A 21976-nucleotide genomic window follows, 5' to 3' on the forward strand; every position below is an offset into this window, starting at 1 on the left:
CTGTATGAATCGACAATATAATAAATATTCCTGTAATCAAAGCGTGTCTTTATTTGAATGTACTTATCTTAAATCACGTGTAATTATATTCGAAAAGTAAATTCTTGACTGGATGTTCTTTGAATTTGAGCCGAGGTTTGTTTTCGACCAAATGCAATTCCATACATTTACATTTGTTTAAGAATCAGAATGTCATAAGTTCATTTGTTCATTTGATCTTTTTTTTTAAATTTACAGTTTTGGAGAAAGGTGGACAGAAATTAAACTTAAGGTATTCCCATCAGCACTTGTTTTGAAGTATTCGGTTTCAGTGAACTCATCCGATTTTGTGTCTTGACTGCAACCTCATTCCTGCAATGTAATATGTTTCTTCTCATATTAAACTGTAATTATTAGTCATTGAATTTTGAGTTGTTTTTTTCTTCTCTGCAATGTGTAATATATAGAAGTACTCACAGAGCCTTGTGTCATTGTGTTGCCGTCTCATCGACAAATCAAAACTATGTCTTTATTTCTATTTCCAATAAATAGTTTATTTTGGGACCGTCTTGTTCTTGTTTCTCAAATCTGCATTCAGGCTCCAAGTCTCTGCAGCATACAACACAGTCGGCACAATCACTCTCATACAGTCGCCTCTTAATATCCATACTCTTGTTGCTCATCACTCTCCTCAGAGCACCCAAAACCTTACTTCCTTGATTCACTCTGTGCAATACCTTACAATCCATTCCACCAACTGCAGCAACATCACATCCCAAGTACCTAAAGCTTTCAACTTCTTCCAGTACCCGTCCATTCAACCTCATTTCCAACGCCATGACCACGACATGGCGTAAACACTTCATCACCTTACTCTTCCCAACATTCACACATAACATACTCTTCCAAACTCCGTTACCAACCTTCTCATTGTCTCCTCAGAATCAGCCACAAGCGCTGTGTCATCTGCAAACAACTGACTTACCTGCCACACTGTTCCACTGTTATCCATCATCTCTTCACCTCTGCCAAATACTCTGCATTCACCTCTCACCACACCATCCATGTACACATTAAACAGCCACGATGACATGACACACCCCTGCCTCACACCAGTCAACACAGGGAACCACTCACTTGTCTCACTCCCTACTCTTACACATGCTCTGCTGTTCATATAAAATCTCTTCAATGCTTCCAACAACTTTCCACCCACTCCATACATTACCATCACTTGCCACAACGCCTCTCTATCAACTCTGTCATACGTCTTTTCCAAGTCCATGAAAGCCAAATAAACATCTTTACATTTTGCTAAATATTTCTCACACACCTGTCGCACTGCAAACACCTGATCCACACATCCTCTTCCTTTCCTGAAACCACTCCGAGTAGCCCTACGATTCATGTACTAAAAATGCCGGCCCGACCAGGACTATAGCCATACGAGTCTATGTATTTTGAATTTCTCCCATCCGGAATACATTGGCCCATACAAATCAATGTGTAGCCATGGCAACCAGGGCTTTCCTGAGGGTAGTTATAGTAAGCAGGGACTGTCCAGGGTGGCATGAGGGGGCCCGACCCCACATTACCTTTAACCATGGGTAAATGGTGAATTCCAAAGAGTGGATGCTAGCGAAAGGATGCTAACAGCTATGTGTGCCGCTAGCAAAGTGTTGGGCTGGCGTAACTTCTTTATGCTAAATAATTTTGGTAATGGCAATATTTTAACGACTGGTGCTTGTCCCCCATAGAACCAAGTAAAAAATGAGAGAAACATCTCTCTGAGTAAAAATCTTTATGATAACTCATAATGCTAACAACCGGGGTTATAAATACATACCGGAATCATCTGCCAGATCCATCACAACTCTTACAATTGCTGCGGGAATTGTCTAGTTTTTACAGTATTATTTTAAGAAACGTCGTCTTATGACAGCATACTGATTTACTGTTATGCCTATTGAATTGTTTGATTGCCTCGTTTATTTTTAGACATTCTTTTATAATACAGCTTTAAAAGGGCTATTGTGTAATATTTAGTGCCTCTTACTGGTTAAAAAAACTTAATTCAGAACAGAAAACCATTGATTAGAATAACAGTCAAAAACACATGAACTATCAAACTATTTTTTATAAATATTCATTAATCTAGAAAATTTGTATGTCTTTTACATAGCAGAATCTATACTTGGTAGGCGCTGCTATGTTTGTCTGGCATCTTGCTGTTTAAAGATTGAATTTACAGTATTTGATCATGTTAGCTAAAACACAGACCGTTTCTCATATTTTCAATAATCTTGTAGTTTGGCCAATTATGCTAAAACATCTTTATGTGTAGGATGTTGTTTCAAAAGTACCAGGCGTTGTCCTTTCCTTATTTATAGTGCTTGTATAACCTTTTTTTTAGTCTACCTTCTTTCAAAAGTTCATATAAGTCCATCAGGACATGATGTTCAGCGGCCATAAAAGAAATCATGGGCAACACTTCCATCTTCCGATCTGTGATTCAGAGAGTGATCTTGGCGGTTGTATGGTTTTAACATTTATTATACTGAAATCTGACTCCGAAGACACTTCCCGTGTCTTGTGTAATCCCTTACAGTTGGAGCATGTTCTAAAGTCAGGGAAATTATTGAGCCGAGCGCCAAATACAGTCCACATATTAATTTATTCAGCCGAATCAAAGAGTTGAAACAAAACAGGTCTCCGCCTGTGCCAATTTTACAATTGTGTGCAGTAGATGACGGGGGCTTCCAGGGTTGCCCTGGTATAATCCATGCTGATGAAATGTTCACGCCCCATGACCAAGCCGCTGGCTGATTGGTCGGCGCCGTCATCGATGCAAATTTCCCAATAGTCCTTTGAAGCTTGGGATAGGGATAAGTCATCGCCCTACCCCCCGGGCGAGGTGATAAGTCATTGTTATCTCCACAGACTGAAACCGAAGACATATTCCAAAGCAAAGGTGGTTGCACTCAAGGCTGAGGTCAAACTTAGGACAAGTATTTTTGAGAATGAGTGGAATAAAACAGCGTATAAAATAGTATATAACTTCACGGTCTCTTTGAGGATTCAGTGAAGGCACATTTATCCTAACAAACGACAGCCGGCTTGACATAGCTATGCCTTTTTATCCTGACTCTGCAAACGTGCAATCCATTAAGCCAGATCAAGTTGCGCCTATTCAGTGAGCCTAGATTTCTTTATTCCAGTTTCACGCAATCCAAAGAGGACAGCTTGATTGAGTCAACTCCAAAAGTTGCAACATATTTACATGCGTCTTCAAGAGACTCTTGAAAGTACACAAGAGAAGTCAGAAATTGAACATACAGAGGAGATATCGTGTTAAAGTAATGTTGGTCATCATTCAGCTTCATATATCTCTCCAAAGATACAAGCTGTAACACCAGTGCATTTGAAGAAAAAAAACAATTCTAAAATTAAAACAACTCAATACACTAAGTTTAGGAATATAATTGACGTCTAGAGTACACAAATGAGTTCATTTAGTGGTATCTGTTTTTTCCAATGTAAACTATGAGCTTATTTCAAGCAGAGTGATGACTGCTGTTCTCACCAGCACACTTGTGACTCTTAGCTTTAACTTGACAGGAGAATGTTTGACCGCAAACTGAACAAGAAAACAGTTTCTTATCAGTGTGGATTTGTGTGTGTTTTTTCAAGTTTCCTTTATGACTGAATTTTTGTCTGCAAACTGAGCAGGTAAAAGGTTTTTCACCCGTGTGGATTCTTGTGTGGATTTTCATACTTCCTTTGTGGCTGAATTTCTGACCACAAAATGAGCAGGCAAAAGGTGTTTCACCAGTGTGGGTTCTCATGTGTCTTTTCAAACTTCCTCTTTGGCTAAAATTCTGGCAACAAATTGAGCAGACAAAAGGTTTTTCACCAGTGTGGGTTCTTGAGTGATATTTTAGGCTTGATTTGTGGCTGAATTTTAGACCACAAACCGAGCAGGAATAAGGTTTTTCGCCAGTATGGATTCTTGTGTGGTTCTTTAAGTCTGATTTCTGTCTGAATTGTAGACCACAAACTGAGCAGGCAAATGGTTTTTCACCAGTGTGGCCAAAGATATGGCGTTTCAAACTACGCTTGTGTCTAAATGTTTTACCACACCGGGAACATTTATGACATTCGTTAACGCCATCATTGTGTGCAGAGTCGGACGTGTCGTCATCATCCGTTGTCCCGGACCTTCTGCTTGGAGAGACCTTCTCCCTGTTCTCTTCATGGCGATCTCTAGAGGTTAAACTGACCCCAGTCACTCCAATCTCTCTCAAATCTTCCTCCTCTTTAACCTTGACAATCTCCAAATCGATATCCTCCTTTTTGACGTCGACTGCCTCTAGATACTCATCTTCTTCCTTTGTGATGTAATCGGGCCCTAAATCCTCTTTCTTGATGCAAGGTACCTCTTTTTGCCAAGGAAGAAGATATTCTTGACTGACGTCTGCAGGACAGAACACACACACACATATAGAGTAAATCTCTCTTCACACACACAAGAAAAAAAAACAAATAATTCAAAAAGTATATGCCAAAAAGATTCTTGGTCATCTTTCCCCCTCTAAGCGGAATCGCGTTGTCATGTACACTACGTTGTTATCAATGACAATAAAGACAATTCCATGGAAACCCTCTCAGTGCTTGTATTCACTTAAAAAACATTACTGGAATACACCCGAGTATAGCTGCACAAAAAAAACAATAATTGTAAGGTCGGCGGCAACGAGAGGGTTTCTTTTGAGTTAGTTTTGCTGTAACATTTCATTTGGAGAATTGTTTCAAGACACTGTTGTGACACTTTTGAAGATATAACAAAGGACTGAAAAGCAATTCTTCTCGGCAAGACTAACAGAACTAACTAACAAAATGTCGGTTATCGGCCTCCTCTTATACTAATAATTGGTATCGGTATCTGTCCTGAAAACCCCATATGCTTTATGCGTTTTGTTCAATGAGGCATTAAAAAAAACCACAAATAGACTCCACCTCCTGGCAGCCATATCAAGAATATAACATAGAAAAGTAACAACATGTATAAGCAGTGTCTGAAACTCATGACAAAAATGTAGTGGACACCAGGCAGTGTTCTGGTTTGACCGCGTCCCTGCGTCCTAGACGCATCATATTTGCTGGGGACGCATCGTGTCAAATCAACGTGCGTCCCCCGGATGCAACGTTTTTTGACACAAAATTGTCAATATTACCCGATGACTTTTTTTTTTTAACAAAGATATACCGCACTCCAAACTTTTCGTCAGGCAGATCCGCCATTGTTGTTTTGGTCTCGCTGTTCGAGTTTAGTCCGCACGCCGATCTCGGCCAACGAGATGTCGTTGCTTCGAGATGACATCTATGTTGTGGTGGTTGTCGTCGAGGGGATGTCCAAATCAACACAAAATTGGTCATTTCTTCAGTGTCAGTAATAAGTCGAAACATAATGCAGAAAGTGGTCACAACGGCAATAATTCCGGCACGAAAAAACGGCGGAGAAATTCTACGGAAGATCGCGGAGGCAAGGAAAACGCGTGTGTTGAAGCGAACGATTCGACGAAAGAAAATAAACAAAAGAATACTCCTAGCAAGAAAAGGACTTTTCTGCCAAAATGGACTAAATTATAATCCTCGTGACGCTATGAGGAGGATGATGACTGTGGCGTGACAGCAAACCACGAAGAATTTATGAACTGAAAAATCTGAAATGATAATTTGCTTTGTATTACCAATTAACTGTAATGATTAAAACTGCATGAATATTTATTATTTTGTATAATGAACAATATTTTTGTGAACTGAAAAATCATAACTGATTTGTATTACCAATAAACTGTGATGATTAAAACTGAATGAATATATACATTTATGTTATATATTTGTCGCCGAATTACAATTTCAACCTCGATAAGACTAAATTTTGGGGAGCCATAGATCTCTGTTGGGACCCATAGATTTTAGAGCATACGAATCCCCGGGACCCATCACTTTTCACAGCTCAAATGAACACTGAACTTTTAGAGTTGCCTGCTTCAGTCTTCAATAAAAAACATTGTTGCAAAATATTAAGGATTGATAATCAGACTATAAAACAGAACACGACTTTAAAACTATGTCTATTAGAAATCTACTTATAACATCCATTGCATGGATATGACATGGCTGTTTTCCATCTGCCATCCATATACCTGTATTGACTCATCTTCATTCATGCAATGTTTGCCACAAGCCACGTGAACTCCTCTTTCCACGATGCTTTTCGTTTACGTTTTGTATCGTCATCCATTTTGTTAGCTTCTTTTGAATCTTTCTTCTGGGGTTGAGCTTTTGGCTTGATTTCTAACCACGTCTCCATTTTCTTGTGTTCTCCATGCGTCTACTTTGGAAAATAATATGCAAATGCACGACCTTATAAGGCTCGGGAAAGTCCGGAAGCACAAAGTTATTCGATGCAGGCTCCTGATTGGCTGCCGGGTATGCAAATTGCCAAACGAACTTACGAAGATTTCGAAATCGGAATAAAGCAAACGTTTGATTTGAAAAAAATAAAAACGAAAGATTTTTTTCCATTTCAAACACTGATATAAGTAAATTGACTTTGGCAGAGTGAAATAATAAGAAAAAAAATGATCAACCTGCTCCTTCCATCACGATGTGTAGCTGCTTGCTTATGCTAACGTGAGTTAGCCGTCTATGTTCTCGTTCGGTCTCTTCTTCAAGCTCCTCTTTGAAACGTCCTTTCCCTTCATCACACATTTTAAACACCTTTAAAGATCACCATTAAATGTTTCACAAAGTTAAATTGACTCTTTTATAGAGTTAAATGGAGCCTTTCCACACGGCTGGAGCGGAACGACGCCTGACGAAAACAACCCGGGAATGACCCGGAAAGACAAAGAAGGGAGGCGGAGCTCTTAACTATTTCCGGTTCACTACAGAGCTTTTATTTTTGCAGTATTAGTCTATGAAACCGCGTCTTATGAGATTATAATGATTGTTTGCAGGAGTTTTGCTACATAGAATTGAGAAATTGCCGCAAAACATGCGAACTACAAACGAGAGGGGACTGCGCCATCTTGTGGAGTGTCTGCATAGTTTAGCTGTGAACGAGCGTTTCTTGCAACATAGACAGGGTTGGGAATTTGAGAGGGTTACATTGAAAATGTAATCCCATCGAGCTATTGTTGAAAAATGGAATCAGTAACGTTATCCGTATATTATTATATTGCAGACAATTCCCAGTATTTTTAGATTATCCAATACTAAATATGCTAATGTAGCGGGCAGAGACGGGAGTCGTAGGCGGAGTGTCAAACAAAGGTGCCAACGAAAGCTGCTTTAATGACATTTAAACTTGCAAAAACTAAACAAACACCAGAGGCGTGTTCAGGAGAGTGATCAGACATGTAGTCTCTTGTTAATCGCTTGCCGCGCACTGCTGAACGGTTGTAATCGCTCACTGTGATTGCCTTACTGATCCAAAATGGCCGACGACAGTACAATGGATTTCGTTCTACAGCTTGCTTTGAGCGAGTTGGCTGATATGAGCGACAGTTCGCATATTGACACAGTTAAGGTTATCCTAAACGCAGTGGAAGGGAGTGCATCTAACAGTCAAGAAGAGGCTTTGGGGACTGGCCGCATCACAAACTATGTGGAGGACATTGTCCCGACCTACAGTGACCCACTCTTTCGTGCTCACTTCAGGTTATCAAGATCGTCGATTCAGGTAGATCTAACGTACACATGTTATAGTGCCTTTATTCGAAAGCTTCAAATAGCGATCAGATCTTTAATGGCCTGATTTGGGTTTCCATTGCGAGGATTTAATAGTTGCCTATAATGTTTTATGCTAAAGAAACAGCCTAAGGAATGATGTCAAGCATATAATTTCCCTTCAAAGGTATAAGCCTTTTGTATAGGGTCAAACAAATCATGTAAACATATTTCATTAATGTATTAATTCTTCAACAATCAAATTTGCACCCTTATCTCTTCAAAATATACACTTTGGGAAATGTGGACCACTGTTATTTTAAAAATGTATGGTGATTATTTACCCGTTGATAATTTATCCATTTTTGTCAAGAATTGAGAGAGTGAAGTTTATTTTATTTGAGACACAATGTATTTCATCTGTATTGTTCCAATGTTGTTTTTAATGCTGACATTTTGAACATTACAGAAGTTGTTAGAAGTTATTGGAGCCTTCACTGAAGTCAGGACCATGTCACTGGAAAAGAGAACTTTGGCCTGTATATGGTATTTAAGTAATACAGAAACATTCCGCAGTGTTGCCGACAGATTTGGGCTCAGTAAGGGATCCTTACACTACTATTTGATGAATTTTTCTAGAACAATTACAAAAAATGACATCTTGAAAACTTTTATCAAGTGGCCACGTCACACAAAGGAGGATTTGGAGCCCATAGCTACAAGAAATGCAGCACGGAATGGCTTTCCAGGAGCCATTGGATTTATTGATGGTACTTACATCCCCATACCTGGACCTAAGAGCTTTCGAGACTCCTATATTTGTAGGAAGGGTTATCCTGCCTTCCATCTCCAGTGTGTTTGCGACAGTAGTTTAAGTTTCTTGGATGTGTACTGTGCCTATCCTGGATCTGTGCATGATGCACGGGTATTCAGAAACAGCTACTTGGCAATGAAGTTGGAGCGTGATCCCTTACCTCCGGAATACCATCTATTGGGAGATTCTGCTTATGGCCTCTCAACATCTTTGATAGTGCCATATAGAGACAATGGTCACTTGACAAGTGAGGAAAAAACCTTCCATTTCAAACACAGCTCAACCTGTGTTGATATTGAAAGATGTTTTGCCCTTCTTAAGGGTAAATTTAGAAAACTGAAGTATCTCGACATGAGAAATGTTAGAGACATTCCACAAGTTGTCATCACATGTTGCGTACTACACAATTTCATCCTTAAGTATGAAAATGTTGAGCTGGACCAGGAAATTGAGGAATGTGCCCCAGAGGAAGAAATGCCAAGTGCATGTTGTGTTCAAAACAAACACCGAGACAAACGTGCCCTTGATAAGAGAGATCACATCAAGTTTCTTTTAGCATGAATTTTCTTGGTGTCATGAACTGTCTGGATATCTTGTAATATATATGAAGAGTAATAAGAATTTGTGGCATCATTTGTATTTGTAGAATTGTGCTAAAACAGTTTAACACCAGCGCTCGTCATCATATGTTCAAGAAATATTTCAAGAAATGGCCGCATGATAGGTTGCACAACTACCCTTGAGGCTAATTTAGCAGTCTGTTAAATACGCTGCTGATTGAAAGCTGTTTTGATACCAACTACAACAAATGAGGATACATCATTTCTATTGTTGATATTTACATCAGCACTCTAAGAGTTCAAATCATTAGACGAGTCTGACAGTTACATAGACACCGAAAGTAAAAGATCTTCTTTATTCAGTTATAAAATCCGGCTTGTATTGTTTATGGGCAACCTGACTCAAAGGGTGCGGGTCCGAATCCTGCACGGGACTCGTCCCTGGCAGTAAAAAATTATTACTCTTAATACTCTGTTGCATTTGTTCACTATCTAAATGGCATTATTTCAAAGACGTAGATCAAGTACTAAAACAAGTGATCACATTGAAGGAATGGCCACTGCTGGAAGAAAGACAATAACTGGTTATGAATGATAAAATTCAAGGTTTAATAACATCAATAACAGAGAACTGAACATGTTATTACACTTATATTGTTATTCTTGTTTAACATTACTGAACATGGATTTGAATATTGAAATAAGATCTGATTCTCATTATTGTCGTAATGCATATTAAAGCCAACACATTTTATCAACTGAAATTCAGTTTAATCAATTCTACATCCTCGAGAAACGAAATTTAATATGAAAAACTGTTAAAACATTGACAAATTACTGAAACACTTATTACATAGAAGTATAGTTTGTATACCGTATTCAACCTAATAAACAACCCATATAAATTCCCGAACTTCAAAAGAAACCAATTGTGTTCAGTTAAGTAGATTGGGGTATTTATTTTCTATTAGATTTCTCTTTGATGGCCTCCAAAATTCCCTCCAGGGCAGTAACCTTTCTTCTATCCATGGCCATTCTGTCCTCGTGCTGATTTATTAAATCTTGTCGTAACTGTACAAGGATGTCCTCAATTCCATTTCTCTTCCTCTTCCTCTGTGGGGTTTGATAAAGAACTGGTGTCGCCTGTGGTGTAGAAGGTGGTAGATCAGGGAGAGCAGTAGGAGATGAAGGACTGTTTGGTAGAGGTGACAAGGATTCCTCTCTCTGTTGCTCCATACTGCCACAGGCAGCTATAGGTTCAACGGCAGGATCACCTCTTGAAACATCCTCCATTAGCTGAAAGTATTTCCAGGTGTTCCGGCCACTTCCAGGGCGTTTGTTGTTCTCTTTAATTTTCCTATGTCTGCCAAAAAGAGAATATTTGAAAATTACAATGCTCAAATTCTTAAGTGAAAGGTCACATACTCATCCCTCTTGTCTTATTTCACACTTAATGCAGACTTTGAAATTTCTGTTCAAATACCTACAAATATGTTCTGGATGTTTGAGCTGATCTCTTTAAAACATGAATTAACTCATCTTGAATATTCCGGATACACTAAAGTGAATGAATGACTTCGGAAGATAGCTTTATAAATAAACACAAATCCCAAATAAATATAAATTGTTTTATCAAGGGTGAAATCTTTACTAATCAAATTTGGTTTAGTTGATAGCAGATTATAGTTAGAAATTGTCATACCGATCCTTAAGATTTCTCCACTTCCGTTCACATTCTGTAAAACCGTATCTGTGTCCCCTCTTCTTTAATTCTTCAGCAAGCTTCTTCCATGCATGCTTGTGTGTCATGGTGCTACTGCTGAAAACAGGCTCCATTTCCCGCCTCAACTCCACCAACAACAGGACTGCCTCATGTTGCCAGATTGTACGCTCTGAAGAAAATTAAGTTCATTTTAGCACAGGCAAATGACACTTTGAAGACAGTATCATTTGGTAACATTTGATGGAAGTTACAACCACAAAAAGAGATATGATGTGCAGTAAAGACAGGTTATTGTAATGACTGAATTCAGATTAACTGGATAGTTTAATAATACCAACCATTATCATCACCACCACTGTTAGTGATCTGGGAATCTGTTGAGACCGAGACAGACAAGGAGTCTGATGTCGAAGCTGACGAGGAGGCTGTTGTCCCAGGGCTTTCGCTTGGAGAGACCTTCTCCTTGTTCTCTTCATGTTGATCTCTGGAGGTGAAAAGGGCTCCAGCCAGTGGAAACTCTCCCAAATCTTCCTCTTTAACCTTGACAATCTCCAAATCGATATCCTCCTTTTTGACGTCGACTGCCTCTAGATACTCATCTTCTTCCTTTGTGATGTAATCAGGCCCTAAATCCTCTTTCTTGATGCAAGGTACCTCTTTTTGCCAAGGAAGAAGATATTCTTGACTGACGTCTGCAGGACAGAACACACACACACATATAGAGTAAATCTCTCTTCACACACACACAAGAAAAAAAAATAAAAATAATTCAAAAAGTATATGCCAAAAAGATTCTTGGTCATCTTTCCCCCTCTAAGCGGAATCGCGTTGTCATGTACACTACGTTGTTATCAATGACAATAAAGACAATTCCATGGAAACCCTCTCACTGCTTGTATTCACTTAAAAAACATTACTGGAATACACCAGAGTATAGCTGCACAAAAAAAACAATAATTGTAAGGTCGGCGGCAACAAGAGGGTTTCTTTTGAGTTAGTTTTGCTGTAACATTTCATTTGGAGAATTGTTTCAAGACACTGTTGTGACACTTTTGAAGATATAACAAAGGACTGAAAAGCAATTCTTCTCGGCAAGACTAACAGAACTAACTAACAAAATGTCGGTTATCGGCCTCCTCTTATACTAATAATTGGTATCGGTATCTGTCCTGAAAACCCCATATGCTTTATACGCATGTGCTTTATGCGTTTTGTTCAATGAGGCATTAAAAAAACACAAATAGACCACCTCCTGGCAGCCATATCAAGAATATAACATAGAAAAGTAACAACATGTATAAGCAGTGTCTGAAACTCATGCAGGGATCAGAATGGAGATTTTCATTTTCAGCTGAAATAGCCAGCGTCCAGAAATAAACCAGGGCGGTCTTCATTCATGCAATGTTTGCCACAAGCGACGTGGACTCCTCTTTCCACGATGCTTTTCATGTACGTTTACGTTTTGTAGCTTCATCCATTTTGTTAGCTTCTTTTGAATCTTTATTCTGGGGCTGAGCTTTTGGCTTGATTTCTAACCACGTCTCCATTTTCTTGTGTTCTCCATGCGTCTACTTTGGAAAATGATATGGAAATGCACGACCTTATAAGGCTCGGGAAAGTCCGGAAGCACAAAGTTATTCGATGCAGTCTCCTGATTGGGTGCCGGGTATGCAAATTGCCAAACGAACTTCCGAAATTTCCAAACCGAACGAAGATTTCGAAATCGGAATAAAGCAAACGTTTGATTTGAAAAAAAAAATTAAAAACGAAAGATTTTTTTTCTATTTCAAACACTGATATAAGTAAATTGACTTTGGCAGAGTGAAATAAGAAAAACGAAAATTATCAACCTGCTCCTTCCATCACGATGTGTAGCTGCTTGCTTATGCTAACGTGAGTTAGCCGTCTATGTTCTCGTTCGGTCTCTTCTTCAAGCTCCTCTTCGAAACGTCCTTTCCCTTCATCACACATTTTAAACACCTTTAAAGATCACCATTAAATGTTACACAAAGTTAAATTAACTCTTTTATAGAGTTAAATGGAGCCTTTCCACACGGCTGGAGCGGAACGACGCCTGACGAAACCAACCTGGGAATGACCCGGAAAGACAAAGAAGGGAGGCGGAGCTCTTACCTAACTATTTCCGGTTCACTACAGGGCTTTTATTTTTGCAGTATTAGTCTATGAAACGGCGTCTTATGAGATTATAATGATTTTTGCAGGAGTTTTGCTACATAGAATTGTGAAATTGCCGCAAAACATGCGAACTACAAACGTGAGGGGACTGCGCCATCTTGTGGAGTGTCTGCATAGTTTAGCTGTGAACGAGCGTTTCTTGCAGCATTGACAGGGTTGGGAATTTGAGAGGGTTACATTGAAAATGTAATCCCATCGAGCTATTGTTGAAAAATGGAATCAGTAACGTTATCCGTATATTATTATATTGCAGACATGTAACTTGATTAATTCCCAGTATTTTTAGATTATCCAATACTAAATATGCTAATGTGGCGGGCAGAGACGGGAGTCGTAGGCAGAGTGTCAAACAAAGGTGCCAACGAAAGCTGCTTTAATGACATTTAAACTTGCAAAAACTAAACAAACACCAGAGTGGCTCGAGCCGGCCGAATTAAGAGTCCCCCTAGGAACTCGCTAACTGAACAATGGTTCCATGTGTGAATTATGTAAAACCCACTACACCAGACCTGGGCACTCCGGTCCTGGAGGGCCGTATGTTCTGCATGATTTTTGAGGTTTCTCTGATCCAATACAGGTGATTCCAATCACCAGTATCGTTAACGAGCACTTGCTAGCTTGCTAACGAGGTTATAATTTGTATCACCTGAGTTAAAGAAGAGCAAACTTCAAAATCTGGCAGGACGTATGGCCTTCCAGGACCGGAGTGCCCAGGTCTGCACTACACTAATAAAGAACCAAATAGAATAGAACAGACCTTTATTGTCATTGTTACAACATATTGTGACAACGAAATTGGACGTGGCACTCCGGTTTCACATTTTACAGTGAGGATAAAATAAAACAATAAACACAATATGAAATAAAAATCACTTGATTTGGTCACAGCCTAACCTTAAAAATAGAGAAAACCAAGTTCAGGTAGTTGCTTATATACCTACAAACCACGTAATATAATAAAAATTAGCGTTGCGATGTCTAAAAAAACTCACAACAGCAGAGCTTATCAGAACAACTTCTCCAAACAATGTCTGCCCTCCTGCGTCACAGAGGCTCCTCTTGCGTCAGCCCTTGTCCCAGTTCCTGCTGTTTTCTGTAAACATCATCATCTCCTAGGTTACGATGACCTCGCCCCACAGCCCAGCCAGTGAATATTATTTTGCATTCAAATGTCATTTGTATTTGATCGTAAAAAATCCCCTATAGTCAAAAATATATAAAATCCTTCAGTCTGTATACATAAAACAATCAATCAAATTTACTGTTCCTGAACGCATCACAAGCTCACAACTCACTGCCCACAAATCACAACAAATGTATTTGTATGGCACTATTTGTCCAATGAAATTCAAATCGAAGTGTTGTATGATTAGATCCCTCAACCACTAGGGTCGTAGGGGCAACATTTCTTGTGGTGTGTCCTGGGCAAGCACAGCCTGTTGGCGCACAAAACCAATAATCGTTCAAGGCGTTGCATTAACTCCATCCGCAGGCAAATGTTGTAATGTTTTACTTCTGGGTCAATTAGTGTTAGGGCATTGAATGACAAAGTCGCTTATTGACTCAACAAAAAGTGTTTATTCTGAATAAAGACAGTTCCCGACTTACGAACATTCGACTTACAGATCCCGGCAGATTCGATCATTTTCTTGGGATGTCGAAAAGTACCCGGACATTTGCAAGTTTACACACTTTTGCATTTAGAAAAACACTTTCAAAATTAGAACAGTAAAAACAGGATAAGTTTAGTTAATCATTGATGTCACGAGTACACAAATGAGTTCATTCAGTAGTATCGGTGATTTTTTTTTTTTAAGTGTACACGCAAACTATGAGCTCATATTAACCAGAATGATGACTGCTATTCTCACCAACACACGTGTGACCCTGAACTTTGACTTGACAAGAGAATCTTTGACCACAAAAGGAACAAGAAAATAGTTTCTAATGAGTGTGTCTTTTAACCCTCCTTTGTGGCTGAATTTTGAACATCATGCCAAGCAGGGAAAGGGTTTTCACCAGTGTGGGTTCTTGAGTGGATTTTTAAGGTACATCTCCGGGTAAATTTTTTACCGCAAACGGAGCAGACAAAAGGTTTTTCACCAGTATGGATTCTGGTGTGGTTTATCAAACTTCCTTTTTGGCAGAATTTTAGACCACAAAAGGAGCAGGAATAAGGTTTATCACCTGTATGGACGCTTGTGTGGTTTTTTAAGTCCGATTTCTGTCTAAATTTTAGATCACAAACTGAGCAGGCAAAGGGCTTTTCCCCTGTGTGGGTTCTTGAGTGGATGTTCAAGGTACCTCTCCGGGTAAATTTTTGACCGCAAACAGAGCAGACAAAAGGTTTTTCACCAGTATGGATTCGTGTGTGGTTTATCAAACTTCCTTTTTGGCAGAATTTTAGACCACAAAACGAGCAGGAATAAGGTTTTTCACCTGTATGGACGCCTGTGTGGTTTTTTAAGTCCGATTTCTGTCTAAATTTTAGATCACAAACTGAGCATGCAAAGGGTTTTATACCACTATGGGTTCTCGCGTGCATTTCTAAGTGTGATTTCTGGGTGAATTTTTGACCACATACCGAGCAGGCAAAGGGCTTTTCGCCAGTGTGGGTTCTTGAGTGGATGTTTAAGGTACCTCTCCGGGTGAATTTTTGACCGCAAACAGAGCAGACAAAAGGTTTTTCACCAATATGGATTCTTGTGTGGCTTATCAGACTTCCCTTTTGGCTGAATTTTAGACTACATACCGAGCAGGAATAAGGTTTCTCACCAGTGTGGGTCCTTGTGTGCGTGTTTAAGTGCGATTTGTGGCCGAATTTCTTGCCACAAATTGAGCAAGCAAAGGGTTTTTCACCAGTGTGGACAATGCTATGACGTTTCAAATAACATTTGTGTCTAAAGGTCTTTTCGCACTGCGAGCATTTGTGATATGTGCCATCACCTTCCGACTGTTTGTCACCATCATTGTTTGCAGAGTCGGATGTGTCGTCATCATCTGTTGTCCCGGAGCTTCTGCTTGGAGACACCATCACCTTGTTCTCTTCATGTTGATCTTCGGAGGTTAAACTGGCCCCGGTCACCGGAAATTCTTCCAAATCTTCTTCCTTTTTAACATAGTCAAGCTCCCAATCTTCCTCCTCCCTTTTGATGTGATCAGTCTCAAAGTCTTGCTCCTCTTTAACGCAAACAAGCTCAAAATCGTCCTCTTCCTTTTTTATGTTAACCGTCTCGAAATACCCATCATCCTCTTTTTTCATGGCAGGCCACTTTGTTTCCTGTTGCCAAAGAAGAAGATTCTTTTGACTGACGTCTGCAGGACACAAGACACACATGGACGTGTCAATTAACGGTTTTACATTTTTATGCTTTTGATTTTCTTTACCACTATCAATTTTATATCTTAACCCAATTAAAAATCCAATTCCATTTCCATGGACATATTTTTCAATCACTTTTAAACAGAAATGAGTCATTGTTTCAAATCATCCTCAAAATTATTCCGTACATTCCCTCAACTTAACAGCAGGGGTGTCAAAGTCAAATGGATGGAGGGCCAAATCAAAAATTGGGTCCAGACTGATCAAATGTTGAAGATTCTGAAAATGGTGCATATTGAGTAGTGAAACCAATGGTACATAATGAAGACTTAAAAGATATAATTAATTCCCAAATTCATTCAATACGTGGACGGAGCAACCAGGGGAAAAACACTGGACCGTGCGTACAGTAAGATCAAACATCCAGTTGGATCCGGCCATCTCTGTCTGCCGCATGTGTGAATAGCACATTTGTGGACTTTATTACGTTGTATTATTTTTTATATTGACAGAGCAGAAGTAAATGGAAGGAGAGATTGGATAGATTGAAAAATGAAATTTTTAGAAACAAAGCTGGAGTAGTATTGGAATAGAATACACCTTTATTGTCATTGTTACAACATGGGTTGAATATATTGTGACAACGAAATTGGACACGACACTCCAGTACCACCATTTTACAGTGGGGATAAAGAAAACAAAGAAGATAAAGTAACAAAGAAGATGTTTGTACTGTCCTTGTTGCAGGCTTTGTTTTCCTCCGGAGGGGGGTTGTATGAGGGGGTGAGGGATAGACAGAGATGGCCGGAGCAAGGGTGTGTATAAGAGAGTACTCTGTTGAAGAAAATCTACAGAGCAGAAGTCAATGGATGGAGCCCAAGAGGAAGGCCGCCATTAACATAGAAGGATGGAGTGATGAGAACACTTCAGGAAAGAAGTCGAAATCTAGTGGAAGCTAGAGCTCTTGTTGGTGATCGAAAGGAGTGGAGAGGTGTTGTGAAAGGATAGTGGGAATGTGGACGCGTTCTTAAGGATGAGCTGGGAACCCTTATGATGCAGAAGGGGTAAACCAGTAAAGGCTGTCGGACAGAGAGTGTGTTGCGTCACCCTGACCCGAGTGACCTGATCGCTTTCTGGTGTTCCGTTTCTTCAGGAGGGGCGAAAGCAGGACCGACTTAGGTGCCGAGGTGCCTAACTTGTTTGGGTGTTTAAGCATTTGGGTTGGCCATGGTCCAAAAATGGGCAGCACGGCGGCGCAGTGGTTAGCGCGTGTGCGGCACAGTTCTAAGGTCTTGGGAACCCCCTGCGTGGCTTCAAATCCAGCTACCGGACTTCCTGTGCGGAGTTTGTATGTTCTCCCTGTGCTTGCGTGGGTTTCCTCCGGGCGCTCCGGTTTCCTCCCACATTCCAAAGACGTGCATTTCAGGTGGATTGGCCGGTCCAAATTGTCCCTAGGTGTGAATGAGCAAGCGAGTTGTCTGTCCATGTGTGCCCTGCGATTGGCTGGCAACCAGTTCGGGGTGTCCCCTGCCCTAAACATACAAAATATAGAACTGAAGCAACTTCTAATTCAACTTACGAACAATAGTCAGGAACCTATCTCCGTGAAACTCTGTACACACGTCTCTCCCACCCTAAGGGCCCGGTCACACAGCCGTTTGCGGCTGAATCACGGCCAGAAATTTCTGCCTGTGAGGCGGACGCTATTGGACGCTTTGAGGTCGCCATACAGACGGGATACAGCAGTGCTTAACGCGCGGTCGGAAATTCACGCGCAGATGGCAGCGCGATAAAGTATTGCGCTGCTCGATACTTTAGAGCACGGGTACACAACCTTCCACGGGCGTATCGAGGCTGAATCACGGCCAGAAATTTCTGGCCGTGAAGCAGACGCTGTTGGGCGCTGTTGGACACTTTGAGACCGCCATATAGACGAGATACAGCAGTGCTTTACTCGCGGTCGGAAATTCACACGCGGTTGGCCGCGCGAAAAAGTTTTGAGCTGCTCAAAACTTTGAGCACGTGTTAACCGCGGGCGGCACACGAGGTAATGACGCGGAAATGACGCGGAACGACGTGCTCTGGCCGCGGCCAGGGCGTGGTTACGCATGGGTAGGACGGGAAATTTCAGCGGGTCATCGTGGGTGGAGCATGGTAATAGCATGTTCTGCGCCTGTATCGCGGTGTTATTACGTGAAATTAGCGTGTTACGCGTGTGACGGTCAAACGCCTTTCTCCGCGTATATACAGCGCGATTTGCCGAGCACACGTCAGTTGTGCTCGAGACGTCAAGGGGTGGACATGGATCCCCGTCAACATAGTGACCTCGTCTTAATCCATTTTTATTTCTTGACATTTATTTTCATTTCGTAACAAGATAATAAAATCAAAATGAAAAACTATTACAATAATAACATATTGGCTTCTTCGGTGCCATAGCTTGAAATCTTGATCTTCACGGGACTGTGTCTTGAGCGGTTATGATTTCTACAGCCCGGTGTTATGCCGAGAAATGCATCCCTGCCAAGATTTGCATCCCCTCGCTACTACAACCACTTTTACCTCGTTTTATCTCACTTTTATACCACTTTTAGGGAATGCAATGGCGAACATTTGCGTAGGAGTCGGATTTGGGCACAACACCGGCTCGGGAGCTTTTATACCCGTGGTCCACACGAGAAAATGACGCAGAAATGACGCGATGAGGAAGCGGAACAGTCACCGGCGTCTGTTTTGCGGGCATACCACCGATGAACAGCGGGTTGGCCAATTTTGCGCATTTTCCATCGCGGGCAACCACGAAAAAAAAACAACGCAAAATTTTACCCACGATACAGACGCAAACAGCTGAATGACCGGGCCCTAACACTGAATACTGGCTCCCCCCCAAGGTTGTGCACTGAGCCCCCTGCTTTTCACCCTCTACAGCTCCGACTGCTCACCGACCCAGCCCACAAACACTCTAATTAAGTTCGCTGACGATACCACCTTGATCGGCCTCATCTCTGAAGGGGACGAGGCGGCGTACAAGGATGAGGTGGAGTCACTGTCAACGTGGTGTTCGGAAAACCACCTCATACTGAACACCACAAAAACAAAATAACTGATTCTGGATTTCAGAAGGAATGGCAGGAATCCAGAACCACTCATCATAAAAGAAGACTGTGTAGAGAGGGTCCACTCCTTCAAATTTCTGGGTGTGCACATCTCCGACGACCTCTCCTGGTCTGCAAACACCAGAGCGGTGGTAAGGAAGGCCCAGCGGCGACTGCACTTCCTGAGAGTGCTCAGGAAAAATAATCTAAAACAGCAGCTGCAGGTGTCCTTTTACAAAGCCACAGTGGAGAGCATTCTAACATACTGCATTACGGTGTGGTATGCTGGGTGCACAGCAGCAGACAGGAAAAAGCTCCAGAGGATCATCAAAACAGCCCAGAAAATCGTCGGTTGCTCTCTGCCCAGTCTGGAGGACATTGCCTGCTCTCGCTACCTCAGCAGAGCAGAAAACATCACCGAGGACTTTTCTCACCCCCGGCCACCACCTCTTCGACCTGCTGCCTTCCGGCAAGCGCTACAGGTCACACAAAGCAAAAACAAACAGACTCAGAGACAGTTTCTTCCCCACAGCCATTACCACCCTAAACAGACACCGCACAAAAACCTGAAAACTCTTGCAGAAAACTACCTCACACGAATGTAAAATAGTACTCACGTACATGCTGACTGCACAATGTTTGTTCACTGCTCAAAACAGACACCGCACAAAAAAACTGAAAACTCTTGCCAACACTACCTCATACGAATATAATGGTACTCATGTCTATGTTCTTGCACATGTCGACTGCACTATGTTTACTGCTCACCTTGCACAATGTCTGACCATTTCTTTTTTCTGCACTATGATGACTATGTTTGCACCAATGCATATGCTGACCATTTTTTTGCACTATGATGACTTTTGCACCAAATTCAATATTGCACAACCCTTTGAAACAAACGGTATCACGATAACAACTGTATGTAACAGCCCACGTGCCGACATTTCTTGTGTAAATACCATGTCAATTATAACTATAGCCTTATCCCCCTTGTTTTATAATCTTATCTTCTCTGTTCCTTTATCTTCTTAGCTCATACCTCACTGTTAATGTGTAAACCTTGAGTGTCATGCCCAATTCGTTGTCACAATATGTTAACCCATTTTGTAACAATGACAATAAAGGTATATTCTATTCTATCTCGTTCGTAAGTAGGGCGGAGTCTGTATTTGATTTGGTCTCGACGCCAACCCAATGGATTCACCCCTCGAAGCAGCTGCATCAGAAATATGGAATATAAATCAAACGCATGTCTTTCAACGGACTTGAGGAGCCTAAAATAAGAAAGTCAAATGTTTTAGAAATAAAAGTGACCAACCTGTTTCGTCCGACGCAACTCGTAGCTGCTTGCTAATGCTAACTTGGTTTAGCCGTCGCTCGTTGTCATCTTGGAGCTCCTCTTTCAAATTTCCTTTCCCCCTCTGAAATTTTAGCCACCTTTAATGTTCACCATTCACTCTTTTACCGAGTTAAATGCAGTTAAATGGAGTTAAATTGTGCAGACGACTGAAGCGGAACGGCGCAAAGCCACAGACAATGGCAGCAGTGATGTGTGGTTCTCGTCTTCTTCTTTGGTTGGCATCCATCTCTTTGGTGCTCTATCGCCCCCTAGCATCACATCCACCTCACCGTTCCATTGTGTTGTGTCGTTGGCGAACGAAACAAATTTATAAGTGGTCGATCAGAGCCGCCTTTTCGAAATGCTAATGCTCTCTCTCTCACTCTTTCTTTCTCACTCTCTCTCTCTCTTTCTTGCTCTCTCTCTTTCTCTCTTTTTCTCTCTCTCCCTCTCTCTTTCTCTCCGTCTCTCTCCCTCTCTCCCTCTCTCCCTTTCTCCCTCTCTCTCTCTCTCTTTATCTCTCTCTCTCTCTCGCTTGCTCTCTCTCTCTCTTTATCTCTCTCTCTCTCTCTCACTTGTGACTAGTCAATAGGAGTTTCGTCATTTCTGCACAGGTGTTAAACAGGCGGGCCCGCTAAGGGATTGAATCCGGTCCGTGAGACAACACTCAGAGGAGCGCAAGAGAAAAACGAGCTGCAGGTTGAACTATGTCCACTTGATGTTGCCAAAACAAGGTGCCTCAAACAAAGACACTGTACTTGTATTAATTTCTCTCTCTCTTTCTTTTCCACCCATTCCCCCCACTCTCTCTCTCCGTCTCTTTCACTCTCTGTGTCTTTTTAACTTCTTTTGCTCTTCCTTTTATCCTTTTCTCTCTTTTCCCTTTCTCTCTTACTACCCTTTGCACCTTCTTTTCTCTTTTCACTCCTTCTGTCTTTCTATTTCTCTTTGGATTTCTTTCTTCTGCTCCCTTTCTTTCCACCTCTCTCACGACTTTTCTTTTTATCTCTTTTATTTCTAACACTCTGTCCCTCTATCTCTTTCTTTGTTCCGCCCTCTTTCTCTTATTTTATTTATCAGTTATGAGCAAGAGAAGAGAGAGAGAGAGAGAGAGAGAGAGAGAGAGAGAGAGAGAGAGAGAGAGAGAGAGAGAGAGAGAGAGAGAGAGAAAGCATTTCGAAGGGAAGGGAGCCGGCTCATTAACTTCT

At 41.1% G+C, this 21976-nt stretch overlaps 3 protein-coding genes and 1 pseudogene across 4 annotated transcripts in view; all 4 read right to left on the reverse strand.

Moving 5' to 3' along the window:
* The window catches only part of LOC148376968 (uncharacterized), an 80338-nt pseudogene that overhangs the window by 31832 nt on the left and 26530 nt on the right, over positions 1-21976 (reverse strand). The gene's annotated exons all lie outside the window — the stretch shown is intronic.
* LOC148376972 (uncharacterized) lies at positions 3160-6882 on the reverse strand. The gene is made up of 2 exons (XM_088352206.1): positions 6636-6882; positions 3160-4453 (listed from the first exon to the last, which is right to left on the reverse strand). Exons 1-2 carry the CDS (start codon positions 6754-6756, stop codon positions 3534-3536), a joined length of 1041 nt encoding a protein of 346 aa, XP_088208332.1. The 5' UTR covers positions 6757-6882; the 3' UTR covers positions 3160-3533.
* LOC148376973 (uncharacterized) lies at positions 9946-12907 on the reverse strand. Its single transcript, XM_088352153.1, has 4 exons — positions 12664-12907; positions 11152-11505; positions 10793-10982; positions 9946-10453 (listed from the first exon to the last, which is right to left on the reverse strand). The coding sequence occupies exons 1-4, from the start codon at positions 12782-12784 to the stop codon at positions 10048-10050; spliced, it is 1071 nt and encodes a 356-aa protein (XP_088208279.1). The 5' UTR covers positions 12785-12907; the 3' UTR covers positions 9946-10047.
* On the reverse strand, positions 13857-21048 carry LOC148376974 (uncharacterized). Its single transcript, XM_088351992.1, has 2 exons — positions 20748-21048; positions 13857-16324 (listed from the first exon to the last, which is right to left on the reverse strand). Exon 2 carries the CDS (start codon positions 16269-16271, stop codon positions 14970-14972), a length of 1302 nt encoding a protein of 433 aa, XP_088208118.1. The 5' UTR covers positions 16272-16324; positions 20748-21048; the 3' UTR covers positions 13857-14969.

This window comes from Urocampus carinirostris, chromosome 1 (assembly GCF_059441175.1).
Source record: "Urocampus carinirostris isolate Australia breed hairy pipefish chromosome 1, RoL_Ucar_1.0, whole genome shotgun sequence".
NCBI lineage: Eukaryota > Metazoa > Chordata > Actinopteri > Syngnathiformes > Syngnathidae > Urocampus > Urocampus carinirostris.

Bases quoted from the DNA above. Each gene is read 5' to 3' on its own strand.
- LOC148376972 (XM_088352206.1), bottom strand. From the start codon at position 6,756: ATGTGTGATGAAGGGAAAGGACGTTTCAAAGAGGAGCTTGAAGAAGAG. The intron at 4,454-6,635 runs GTTGATCATTTT...TCTGTCCTGCAG, and splicing joins CATCGTGATGGAAGGAGCAG to ACGTCAGTCAAGAATATCTT.
- LOC148376973 (XM_088352153.1), bottom strand. From the start codon at position 12,784: ATGTGTGATGAAGGGAAAGGACGTTTCGAAGAGGAGCTTGAAGAAGAG. The intron at 11,506-12,663 runs GTTGATAATTTT...TCTGTCCTGCAG, and splicing joins CATCGTGATGGAAGGAGCAG to ACGTCAGTCAAGAATATCTT. The intron at 10,454-10,792 runs GTATGACAATTT...TCTTTTTGGCAG, and splicing joins TGGAGAAATCTTAAGGATCG to ACATAGGAAAATTAAAGAGA.
- LOC148376974 (XM_088351992.1), bottom strand. From the start codon at position 16,271: ATGAAAAAAGAGGATGATGGGTATTTCGAGACGGTTAACATAAAAAAG.